The sequence below is a fragment of the Geotrypetes seraphini genome, chromosome 3 (assembly GCF_902459505.1).
Source record: "Geotrypetes seraphini chromosome 3, aGeoSer1.1, whole genome shotgun sequence".
Classification (NCBI taxonomy): Eukaryota; Metazoa; Chordata; class Amphibia; order Gymnophiona; family Dermophiidae; genus Geotrypetes; species Geotrypetes seraphini.
Window position 1 is genome coordinate 53,118,551 of NC_047086.1, and position 13,729 is coordinate 53,132,279.

Here is a 13,729-nt window from a genome sequence, read left to right on the forward strand (position 1 = left end):
GTATCCTTTCCCGTATCATTATACAGTGATGGTTCCTGAAGTAATTCTTCCAAATGGATATCTTTCTTTAAATATCATAGTGGAGCTTCACAAATCAAAGTAAGGAAAAACAAAAGGCAAATTCAGCTGCAACAGGAGCAAATACAATAAAATAAAGAAGCAAGTAGATGAAGCAGTTGGTTCAAACCATTTAAAGTTTAGGTATAAAGCAGGTAATGAGAAGCACAAGCAACCAGTGCCATCTCAAGAATGATTTGGGAGACAGTTGCACACATATTAAATTGACATCGAGCATGAATTGGTAACCAATGGAGTTTTGTCAAATAAGGAATAACCCTATCGCATCTCTTAGCCCCCAAAATAAATTTAGCTGCTGTATTTTGCAGTAAGTGAAGGCAATCTACCATAAATACCCATCATAACAACCAACATGCAAAAAGGTAAGTTTACTAACCAAGTAGAATGTTGCATTTATCTGATGAGTTGCAATTTAGATGTTCCTTCTTTTAAGGTAATTAGGTTGGAAAGATTCAGATCATTCTGTTTTACTGTACTGGGACTTAAGCTATGGAATTCTTTACATCCTAGAATGAGAAAACTGAACAATTTCATTATTTTTAAAAAGGAGCTCAAGTCCATTTTATTCTTGCAGTTTTATGGAGCATAAGATTAAAGTGAAGTTGACTGTATTATGAGCTCTTAGCAGGACAGAAGTGAATGAATTTATGTTTTGTAACATATGTATTTTTTAAAATGTATTATGAATGTTTTATCTTTGTAAACCACTTAGGGTTGTCAGATTTGCAGTCTATAAATACTATAAATAAATAAAAATGGCCTGCTCCAAGAGCATCAGATGTTTGGTAGAAAAATAGTTCCTTATTTGTCTTAATTTTTCAATCTATAAAATACTGGTTTTACTTGCTAAATACTTAGTTTGTTTACTTGCTTTCTCATAGATAGCTGAGGGTCTAGAATAATTCTCAGAATTTGGAGTGAACTTTCAAAACAAAATTCCACTCTGCATATCCAAACCATATAATCTTAGTTTTAGCAGCATTTTATCTTAATCTCGCCGCTATCACCCACTCTTGCACTAAAGAAAAACTTTCCTGACTACGGAGAGCTACTGATGAAAACAATGTGAATGGAACCAGCATAAGTAAAATGACAAATCTCCTTTTTAAGCATGAAAGATAGTAAAGTAGCCATCATATTAAAAAGAACCCTGAGAGACCCAGAGACGAGTAGGTTATGAACATTCACCAGCAGGTGGAGATAGAGAACACCAAGATGAGCTCTGTTATAGATAGGGCGGTAAGCTTTTGGTAAACAAGTATTCTCTATCTCCAGCAGACGGATGGTCTCTCTCCAGGTCATGGTTTTCATAATGTGCTCAGCTTAGGGGTGTAAGTTTTTGGGTTCCTACTTGGGCTACACCTGGTGGTGCCAGGTCCCTTCCCTCCCCCTTTCCCCTCCTCATGGCTACTTTTCTCCTCTTTTCCCTCCTCAAAGATATGAGTAAGCAATTTCATAAGCAAGGTAAAACATAGGAAATAGCTTGTTTTCTACTCATCCTAAACCTATTCATAGATAATGCACATAGCTGTAATAACCATTTATGCAATAATTGCAGTGCATGTGGCAGTTCATTATTTTTTTGTTAAACAGGCAGGAATCCCCTAAAAGTTCAAGTTACTGTTTTCTATTAGAACATGGTCTCAGTATGAATTACCAGGATGTCTTCACATTTAAGGGCCCTTTTACTAAGCTGCATTAAGCAACTATTGCAAGTTTTGCCATATATTAAATGCTGGCGCACACCCTGTAATTAGATGTATAACACGGGAAGGGTCAGAGCAAGGAAGTGGCCAGTGATAACAGAAAATGATGGCATATATTGAAGAAATAAAGGCAGACTTGCATGGTCTGTGTCCCGTATATGGCCATTCAGTTGAGGATGGGCTAAGGAGGGCTTTGACAGCTGGGATGGTTTAGATGGGCTAAAGTGAGCTTTGACAGAGACTCCAGTAGATGGAACCTAAGCACAGTACCGAGCAGAGCTCTGGGTTTCTGGCCCAGAAATATGTAAGGAAAAAAACAATTGAAATTAAATCATTAATTTATAGACATTGTATGGTTGGGCAGACTGGATGGACCATTCGGGTATTTATCTACCATCATTTGCTACGTTACTGCATAACAGCTAGCATATGGGCTGGTACTGCTTATTAGCTGTCATAACTGTTGATAGGAGTCACATTAGACACCCACCTGACCATGATCAAACACACAAACCTGGTGGCAAAAAAGTGCTTTTATGTACTATGGAAATTGAAGACCATTAAAAAATATTTCGATCCTCTATCTTTTAGACTTCTGGTTCAGTCATTGGTCCTTTCCACATTGGACTACTGCAACTTCATTTATGTGGGTTTACCTAAAAAAACTGTAAAAAAAATTAAGAATAGTGCAGAACACGGCTGTCCGCTTAATATTCGGACTAAAGAAAAGCGAGCATGTTAGCCCCTACTACAAACTGCTACACTGGTTACCAATGGAGGCGCGAATAATGTTCAAGTTCTCTTGCCTATGCTTTAAACTGGTGTGGGGAATGGCCCTTAACTATCTCTTACCACATTTCGAGCTACACATTCCCAGTAAGACAACCAGAAACTCCAATCTTTTTGCCTACCCAAGGATCACTGATTGCAAATATGGACAGAACTTTGAAGTCTCAAGGTAGCAAACAGCAGACCTGGCTAGGCAACTACATCAACAGAGCTAGGCTGACCTACGTCGCATTTCAGAAAGAAATTTAAACAGCACTATTCAACAGATTTATCTCCTATCAGTTACCAGTTCTAAACGATTAACTCCATGCTGATAACTTGAGAAATACGTGTACTGTACTAACTGTACTGTATCGTATTGTATTTTACTAATTGTAATTCACTGACTGTACTGTATCATCCTTGCCATTTATCCATTTATATTCTGTAATTTGCTGACTGTCCAGCTCTCTTCACTGTGAACCGCCTAGAAGTCGTAAGATTATGGTGGTATAGAAGAAATAAAGTTATTATTATTATTATTAATAGTTTCACTTAATACCACCTCAAGAGTCAGCCCTGGTGGTACATCTCCTTGACATATCCTCTGCCCTCTGATCATTTCTCCCCAACATAAACTCGGTCCTCAAAAGAAGCCCTGCCCTTCCTAGAGCCTGACCCTACTAGGGTCACATTGGTATTCCAGTAGCCCCATAGTGAGAGCAGTCCTCTTTCTACTCCCACCCAGCTGTGCTGGGATCTGAAATGGCATTTAAAAAGTACTATCGCTAGGGATGACCCTTCTTTATAATGAGATTCTCCCCCAATCCTGCCCCTAACATAAAGACCCCTGTAGAACCTCCTCCCCCCCCAAAAAAAAAGAGGCCTCTTCTGATCCTTCCCCACACAGAAGACCCTTTTGATCCACTTTCCAATTCCCCTGTCCAAAACAAGTCCTGCCCCCCCCCCGAGCCCAAATCTCCCTTGTCCCCCCCCACTAGGAGGCATTTGGTGCCATTTTGGATTCTGGTGCAGTTCTGTATGGCAGCAGATGGACTGCTCCTACCATGGGGTCATTGAAACACCAATCCAAACCCTTGGTGAACCCAGAGGCGGGGGGTCAGACTCTGGATTATGGAGATTGTATATAGAAACTCGGTGTTTATCGCTACTGGCCCAAAATTTTGGAATTCCTTATATTGAATATATTCCATATTAATTCAGTACTTTCTATTTATTTCATCAGGCATTTTTTTATTTGCATTTACTGTTAAGTAATCTTTATTGATGCAACTTACTTGTTTCATTTATTGAGGTTTATTGTCATTGGTTGGAGATTTTTATGTTATTTTGTAAATTGTTAGCTTTTGTTTATGTATTTTTATTTGTAAGCTGCCTCGATCTATGGATGGGTGTGATATGAGAGTTTTTAAGTTAAAATAAAGTGTTAATGCTTACCGCAGCTTAGTAAAAGCACCCCTGATTGAGTTGTTCATGGTCTCCTAGCACTTGCCTGTGCAGGTTCAGCAAATTTGAATCTGGCTTAAATTCCAAAATTAATACTACAAAAAAGAATCTAAATAAACTAAACTACAGATTTATTTTTTTTAATAATCTGATCTGGTGCAATGTAAGTAGGGGCAGCTGGTCAGACTGGGTTGGTCAAATGCTTTTCTTCTACTGACACCTATTATGTTATTGTATTAGAATTAGACTACTAAGATGCATGTTGCAATTGAATGCATTACCTATCTTTTTCATTCCTCAGACTGACCACATGCTGTTGACCGATCGGGGCGCATCCATTTTTGCCAAAGCACAGGGTATTCCTGAAGTTCCAGGAGAGATGTTGGTGACTGATAGGTCCAGAGAGAGGTGGAAAGCTAACCTGAAACCAGAGTCGAACCCTGCGGTACCACAAATGTATGTCTACATCAAGTGAAATGTCTTTAGATGGTACCAGACCTACCAAGTAATCTCGTTTTGGCATGAAGAGCTTGAGCCAATTTTGGTTTTAAAACTCTTATTCCTATAGAATGTGGGGATTTTTAATTCTGCCTTTGTCTATTACTCCAAGCCCAAATAAACTTACTCTGTGAAGTCTAATGGGATATGTATCAAAAAGCCATGATACACTTTCTTCTAGCACCATATAGGAGCCGAAATGTTGAAAATGTCACACAATGACTATTCAAACATGACTCCTGAATTACATTACTGATCATTCCCATAGTGTTACCGTGTATCCATTCTCATGGTGAAAAATATGTCCAAATAATTAAGGCTTGTATTAAGACGAACATTAAAAATCCAAATGCCTGTATTATCCATTCAAATCACAGTACTCATAATAATGAATTTATTATTTTTTTAATTATTATTTATAGACCACTTATAGTCTATGTCAGACATGGGCAACTCCGGTCCTTGAGGACCGGAATCCAATTGGGTTTTCAGGATCTCCCCAATGAATATGCATTGAAAGCAGTGCATGCAAATAGATCTCAGGCATATTCATTGGGGAAATCCTGAAAACCCAATTGGATTCCGGCCCTCGAGGACCGAAGTTGCCCACCCCTAGTCTAAGTGGTTTACATTCAGGTACTCAGATATTTCTCCCTATCTGTCCTGGTGGTCTCACAATCTGACTAATGTACCTGGGGTAATGGAGTGTTAGTGACTTGCCCAAAGTCACAAGGAGCAGAGTAAGGAATTAAGTAACTTATTGTATCTTTATATGGGCAGTATCGCTGCTCATAACTCCAAGCCAGCAGCGTGGGCTGTGCTTAGTCAGTCCTGAGTTTCTGTTAGGTCTGTGGTGTATACTGTGATGTGATGTCTTACAGTACCAAAATGTACTTTTGAGGTTATTGTTAATGCATTTGACTATTTTTATGATAGATGTCAAGCAAACATTCGGGTGATATAGCAAGGATGATTAAAGGGATGATTTCCCTTAATTCCTCCAATAGACAGCTGCTCAAATGAAGCACTCTTCTATAAACATGGACATGCTGAATACCTGGTCTAAATGCCAATGTCTATCTTTTTGGACATAGATGCCCCTTTCCTTCTAAAATCTAGGTCCCGCCCAACCCATGCCTTCCTGCCTTAAGTTCCAAATTAGAGTCCTGGCTACTTTCCACACATCCAGTGCTTATAACCTCATTCACTCAATTTGTTAGCAACACATTCCAATACGTAAGGTATAAGGATCATCAGATTACCACCCAGGCTGGCTATAATCCTCATTGATCCCTATTACCAACCTCTCCACTCATCTTTTTACTTAACTCTTATTATTCATTATGATCGTCTCCTGTTTAATATTCAGTTCTTACTTTTAATCAATTTCTTTACAGTTTTTTAATATATGGATTGAGAAACTATAGACTTATATTGCAGCACCACCTCAGCTTCCAACTGGAGAGGATCATAATGAACAATAAGAGTTAAGTAAAAAGACGAGTGGAGAGGTTGGTAATAGGGATCAATGAGGATTATAGCCAGCCTGAGTTATGCTACCTAGGTGGTAATCTGATGATCCTTATATCTTATGTATTTGAATGTGTTGATAACAAATTGAGTTCTTTCCATAAGAACATACTGCATTTTTGAAGTCCATTTCCCTGCTTTATAAAATCAGGATTTGGACAGCCATAAAATATTGGTAACAATTTTCAGATGTCCAAAACACAAATAGTTTCCAAACTAAGAGCATTACCTCATTACCTTACTGTAACCCTGCCCAAGGGAACATCTCTGTTTAGTAGAGGTAAAAATATGCACATTGTGGAACAGTGTACCAGCTTTTATCCATGTACAGGATAATTTCATAACGGGTTACATTTAAAAAATTTCCAAAAATGTATCTATAAACAGGCTCTTACAGTGTCCCCAGCAGCAACTAAATCATTTTGCACAAATGCACAACTGTTCAAAAGCACAAATTTTATAAAGTATTAATCTATGTTACAGTTCCCCAACACTCCTTTGTGTTTGTTTTGTGTGGCACCTTTAATATGTGAAACACAACAACAACAAAACCTCAAAACTCCACTAAACAAATGGAAGAGCCACAAACCAAAACCAGTGTGAAAAACTGGCAAAGTGGAGTTGATAAACTGGAACAACCAGGTTTGTTTATTCAGCAAAAAAATCAATGAGAAACAATGAAATCAGTTTTAGCTGGGAAAAGTACAGTAGAATAATAGCAACAATTAGGGCTCCTTTTACTAAGCTGCCCTAGCGGTTTTAGCGTACGCGCTAGACGCTAACGCCACCATTGAGCTGGCGTTAGTTTTTACGCGTAGCGCGGGGGGCAGCGCGCGCTAATCTGCAGTATGCGCTAAAAACACTAGCGCACCTTAGTAAAAGGAGTCCTTAGTTTCAAGTTTGTACCAATCAATTTGAGGATTAAGCAGTTATCTGTACATAACTAATTCCACCTTGTATAAACAATTGCAGCAAAAAGAAGATACCAGCAGCATTTCCCTCCTCACACCCCACTTCCCTGTACAGTGTTTCTGGCCGGCTCCCTTACCCTTGCCAAAGTTATTTTTGAGTTTAAAGCTGCCGCAGCAGCTCCTCTAACGATCCGCGCCTGCGTCGGAAGTCTTCTCTCTGACTTGATGTCAGAGAGGTTTCTGACGCAGGTGCGGCTCGTGAGAGGAGCCGCAGTGGCAGCATTGAACTTAAAAATAAGTTCGGTAAGGGAGCCGGCCAGACCGCGGGCCGCAGAACAGTACCTGGGGGGTCACGAGTTTGACACCGCTGTTAGACGGAGTGAGGGCGGGAGGGGGAAGTCGCCTCTGCACGTCCCTGCTTCACGTGCCTCCGCATGCGCAGAAGAAACCACTGCTGACTCCTCCTACTGTGCATGCGAAGCTATGGACGCATGGAGCCACCAGGTTTGAAGTGCACATGCGCGCTAAGGGAATTATTATAGCGGATTAGTGATCGAAATGTGCCTGTTTTGAGAATTTATATCTGCTGTCTATATTTTGCATTATATTTGTCTATTTTTCTATTACTGAGGTGACATTGCATATTTTAAAGCAGGAGAGCACAAAACAAGTTCACTGGAAAAGTTATACGAGAACAAAACGCATTTATATTGTGCATTTCATGCTATTGTATATTTTATTGTGTTAACCACTGCACCATTTTTCAAATAAATTGTACAAGATACCAGTTCCACTTTTTCTCTTTTTGCATTGCATATTCTAAGGTCATCTGCCTTAACCAGTGTGCTTTATGTTTTTTAAATTTTGTGGTTACCATTATATATTAATGAGATTATATTGTGCGTATATGAAAAATGGATGGAAGAAATTGCATTACAATTAGTACTATTATTATAGGGGTGGGGTCAGGGGGCAGAGCCTGGGCAGTTCTGGGGCAGTGCTTGGATGGGGGTACTCGGTTGATATTTGTTAGACTTAAGGGATACTTGGCTTTAAGAAGTTGAGAAACACTGATATATAGGACCTTGTGTGTGGAATACGAATCTGTTGTATATATGTCAGCAGGGAAATTTATAAAATTTTAAATTATTATTGAAAAGATATCTATTTAGCAAAATGAAGTATGAGGACTGAATATTTTGTTTTAGGATTGAGCGCTGGATGCTAATTAATGTTTTCATTGTTTAAGAACATAAGAATGGCCTTACTGGGTCAAACCAATGGTCCATCAAGCCCAGTAGCCCGTTCTCATGGTGGCCAATCCAGGTCACTAGTACCTGGCCAAAACCCAAGGTGTAGCAATATTCCATGCTGCCGATACAGGGAAAGCAGTGGCTTCCCCCATGTCTTTCTCAATAACAGACTATGGACTTTTCCTCCAGGAACTTGTCCAAACCTCTCTTAAAAACTTGTCCAAACCTTTCTTAAAACCAACTATGTGATGTTGCTATATTATTATGTATGTATCTGCTGTGCCCTGCTTTGTATAAAGCGGGATATAAATGAGATAAACTATATCTCCCCTCGCCCATCTTTCCTCTAAAGTATACATATTGAAATCTTTGTCTGTTCCCATACGCCTTATGATGTAGACCATGGATCATTTTAGTAGCCTTCCTCTGGACCGACTCCATCCATCATGCTTTTATACCATCTTAAGTGACACATATCAGATAGGACTTAACTGAGATCTGGGCTTTCTTTCCCACTATAAAGACACTTATAACTGCTCTGCCACCTTTGTCTCCTGTCCACCCACCCACCCTGCCCTCCCTCTTCTATCCCTGAAATGATTTCATGTTTTCCTTATATGTACTAATATTTGTCAACATTTGCTTTTTTCTGATCTGAAGGAAAAGGGTTACTAAACTAAACCTTAGGTTTATATACCGCATCTTTTCTATAACAGTAGAGCTTGGCACGGTTTACAAGAAATTAGAAAGGAGAACAGATACAATATGGATTTGGAATTGTATGGAGAGGAGCGGAATTTACAACTTTGAAAATAGCCTGATTGCCACGAGGAACAAGCGGATGGCTTAACGGCTCCCTATACACACGCCTAATTTAACAAAACTGTGCTTATACGCTATGATTTTTCTTACATAGCAAGATATATTTTACTGCCGGAACTCTTAACCCCTCAGGTCCTCTCGAAAGAAAGACGCCCCGGACAAGGGATTAAATCCTGGATCACGCTGAAAACGCGAGTGAGCCAGTGGTGCGAGTCGTTCGCTTGATACCAGCGAAACCAACATAAAATAAAAGAAAAAATAACTGACACAAAGAAAAGGAAGGGGATGGAATCTCTCTGGCGCTGCTCAACAACAGGAGGCTTGTGATCGCCGGAAGAACGCGTTTTTCAAACCGTATGTCATGGCGGAATTGTAACTGCGCCAGAGGTAGGAAACCTTAACATTCACACCTCCTAGAGGCTCAAACTCTGAGGAACCGTTTCCCTCTTCCAGCCTTCATTGACCCTTTCTTCCCTCAAAAAAAAACCTGACATAAAACAAAACCGACATAAAATAAAAAAAAAAAAAGGGAAAATATTTCTCCAGCACTGCTCACCGCTAAGAAGCCTGAAGTCAAAAACATCTCTTCACATAAAGGAGTTACTAGAGCCACTCATAAATATGAGCTCACTTTCTAAAGAGCTCAGCATTACAGTTTGATCTCATTCAGATTAGCTTCACTTGGGTGACTTTGAATCAGACTGCACACAATATCATCAACCATCTACACTGCGAACACTCAAATTCCGTTTGCTGGAACTGTTTGAAAGAAGAGGGAACTCTTGATCATATGTTTCTCCATTGTACTTTGGTCCGCTCTTTTTGGACCCAAGTCTGGAACACCATACAATCTATCACTAACTGTTCGGAAGAGATTTCTATGGACATTATAATCCTTCGATCTCAACATCCTTGTTTCACACAATCAAATTGCCCTCCTAAACTTATTGATACCATGATCGTGACTGCTCTCATGCATATTTTAAAAAATTGGAAACTATCTTCGTCATTAAATTATACGTTTTGGTGGAACTCTCTTTGTATGTACCATAGATATGAATCATATGCATATGAAAATAGAGTTTCGCTCCGAATATCCATGAATATGAAAAATAAAAAATCACCCTGGTCATTCTTAGATTCATATGTTCGCTCTACTTTGTAGACACTTCTGTCTTCCCCTACCTATTCTTCACTTTTTCTCTTCATTTCCTTTCTCTTTTAATTTTTATTTTATTCTATCTCATTTTCTTTTCTCATACAATCTTCACAAATAATTTCATTACTCTGAGCTTTTCTTAATATTATGGTCCTTTATAGTTAATTGCATATTTATAGATCATATATATACAAAATGTTATATGTATTTGAATTGCTCATTGTATTTTTCCAAAATACTCAATAAAAATTTATTGAACTAAAAAAAAAAAAGAAAATAGCCAAGTTTTCAGATGTTTTTGAAATGGTTGGAAAGAGCCCAGATCGCGCAGTTCAATAGGAAAATTATTCCACAGCTCAGTAATTTTTAAAAGTACACTTCCCTAATTTGCCAATGTAGGTAACGCCTTTCAACATAGGAAAGGATAATTTAAATTTTTGAGTAGATCAAGATCTGGTAAAGTCAGATCTTACAGAATTCCAAGACAGGGGAATTAAAGGAGGAAGGATGCCATGCAAGATCTTAAATGTTAAGTAGGCACATTTAAAATAAACCCTGGAAATTATTGGAAGCCAACAAAGTTTTTGCTGGAGCGAAGAGACGTTATCAAATTTACTTTTTGCAAAGATCAGCCTAGCAGCAGTATTCTGGATCAGTTGAAGTCTTGGAAAGCTTTTCTTGGTCAAGCTTAAATAGACCGAATTAAAATAATCCAACCTCGAAAGGATGATTGATTGAACAAGGACAGCAAAGTGTTGATGATGGAAACAGGATTTCACTTTCCTCAACATATGGAGACAAAAAAAACTTTTTTTTTTTTTTTACCAGAGAATTAAGATGGTTGTTGAATGAAAGTGTTAAATCTATAATGACACCCAGAACTTTACTTGAGAATTCAATCTGCAGTGAGGATCCTGAAGGCAACAGAATGGACAAAGGTAGCTGCTCTAATTTTGGGTCAAGCCAAAGTAACTTTGTTTTGGACTCGTTAAGTTTCATTTGTACAGTGAGGGCCCAAGACTGAAGTTTCGTTATACATTCTATTATATTCCCAACGAGGTTATTGAGGTTCGAGTCTATCTCAAGGAGAACAAAGATGTCGTCGGCATACGTAAATAGTGTTTCGCAGGGGGGATAAACGGAAAAGCTTCAAAGTAGTCATGTAGATGTTGAAAAGAATAGGTGATAAAGGTGATCTCTGCGGGACTGTGCATAAAGGCTTCCAAGAGGATGACATGGTGCCATTCATATTAACAGTATATGAACGAGATCGTAAGAATTTTGAAAACCAGTGGAATCAATACCTAGCTCAGAAAGTGGGTAAATCAAAATATCATGGTGAATGACGTAAAAGGCTGCCGATAGATCGAATTGTAGCAAAATTGCAAACTTATTGCGCACTTGCAATTGCTGAACCTTAGAGATTAATGAGATCAGTAGAGATTCGGTACTGAGATAGGTCTGAATCCATGGAGAGTGTGGCACAGTGGTTAAAGCTACAGCCTCAGAACTGTGAGGTTGTGGGTTCAAACCCACGTTGCTCCTTGTGATCCTGGGCAAGTCACTTTAATCCCCCCATTGCCCCAGGTATACTAGATAGATTGTGAGCCTACTGGGACAGACAGGAAAAAATGCTTGAGTACCTGAATAAACTCATATAAAGCATTATGAGCTCTTCTGGGAGAACGGTTTAGAAAAATAAATAAATAAAATGTTGGCAAGATAAAAGAATAGAAAATCTCTCTAAATATGATGAAAGCTGAGCAGATATAATGGACTCTAACATTTTGGTCAGTAGAGGAATATTCGCTATAGGTCGATAGCTAGACGTTACCTTCGAAAGCTCATCATAAAATGCATTTAGTTAGTCCAATAAAAAAGGTATTAACTTATTGCCTTTATTGTTTTATTTCTTTATAACACCTTCTTTAAAAATTTTGATCAATGGTAGGAAGAAAGTTGATCATAAACTCTTACAGATTAACGCTGTGTACAGAACAAAATATATGGAGATAATTTCACAGATCTAGAATTATTCCAGTTTATTCTAGGGATCTGTTAATTTACTTTGGTCATAGGCAATATAGACTAGCTGTACTGAAATTTGTTGTGCTGCTGACTGTTTTCTGCTTATGCTGAGCTGGATCTTGGAAGTTTTTCAGAGTTCAAGGACGATCCTAATTAGAAACAGTTTTTGATCCACTTTTGCTACGGAGCTTGGCTAAAGTTTTACCAAATAATTTGTGCTGTATTTACTTTTTGGCAGAGACCTTGGAACAGTTGGTGCAGTTGCTATTGACAGTGATGGTAGTGTGGCTTGTGCTACATCTACTGGGGGACTCACTAATAAATTGGTTGGCCGTGTTGGGGATACAGCATGTATAGGTAAGATTTCTTTTTTTTTTTTTTTTTTGTCTTTTTTGGTTTTTAATGTTCCTCTCTTTTTCTTAAAGAGAATAATTTAAAAATGTTAAGACAAATCCCTCCCTGGACTGCTGTACTTGTGTCACTGGTTTGTTTGTAACCTAAACTCCCCCATTACCTGTCCTTGAGCACCCAACGGTCCCACAGATTCCCTCATAGGTTTTCTGCTTCTGATGTACCTAAAAAAAATTGTTGTGAGTTTTTGCCTCATTGGCAAGTTTCTCTTTATATTCTTTCTTAGCTTTCTTTATCAGTGCTTTGCATATAACTCGCCAGTGATTGTGTCTCTTCTTATTTTCTTAATTCGGATCCTTTTTCCATTCTTTAAAAGATTTTTTGGGCGCTAATAGTCTTTCACGTCACCTTTTAACTATGCCGGCTCTTGTTTCCACCTTTGCTAATTCGTGGAATACATCTGGTCTGGGCTTCCATGATGGTATTTTTAAATAACATCCACACCTAGTTTACAGACCTAACCTTTGCAACTGATCCTTTTAGCTTCTTTTTAATCATTTTCTTCATTTTATCATAGTCCTTTAGAAAATTAAATGCCTCTACAGTAGATTTCTTTTTCGACATCACTCCCAATATCAGCTCAAATTTGATCACGTTATGACTACTGTACTATGCTTTGCATTCCACTAAGGACAAAATCTAAAATAGCTCCCCCTCTTGGCGGTTCCTGGACCAGTTGCTCCAAGAAGCAGTCATTTATGACGTCTAGGAATTTTACCTCCCTAACACTCCCTGATGTAACATTTAATCAGTCAATGTTGGGGTAATTGAAATCAATATGAAAGAAACACACACTACTTTCTTCAGGAGACAAGGAAATGATCCGACCAACACAACCTCAATAATGTGGAGCAAAAAGACCTCAATGTTTACAGATCACCTCCTAAAAAGGACAAGCCAATATAATCAAGAGGGTGCACACTATTCATAGGTCAGGAAAAAACTCCACACATCAATATTGTAAACAGTCAATCCCCACGAACTTCTGGATGTGATAAAGAAATGAAATATTTTTGGTGCAAAATCCAAATCTTTATAATATCAAACATGCGTAGGAACTATAAAGTCACCGATACATCCCCCACAATTAGGCCCTGA

At 38.5% G+C, this 13,729-nt stretch overlaps 1 protein-coding gene across 2 annotated transcripts in view; it reads left to right on the forward strand.

The window, feature by feature from the left end:
- Nucleotides 1-13,729, forward strand: part of ASRGL1 (asparaginase and isoaspartyl peptidase 1) — an 82,470-nt gene that overhangs the window by 38,350 nt on the left and 30,391 nt on the right. For both annotated transcript variants that reach the window (XM_033938331.1, XM_033938330.1), the window contains exons 4-5: nucleotides 4,321-4,475; nucleotides 12,459-12,577. In XM_033938331.1, coding sequence (XP_033794222.1) covers nucleotides 4,321-4,475; nucleotides 12,459-12,577 — 274 coding nt within the window. The remainder of the gene's footprint in view (nucleotides 1-4,320; nucleotides 4,476-12,458; nucleotides 12,578-13,729) is intronic.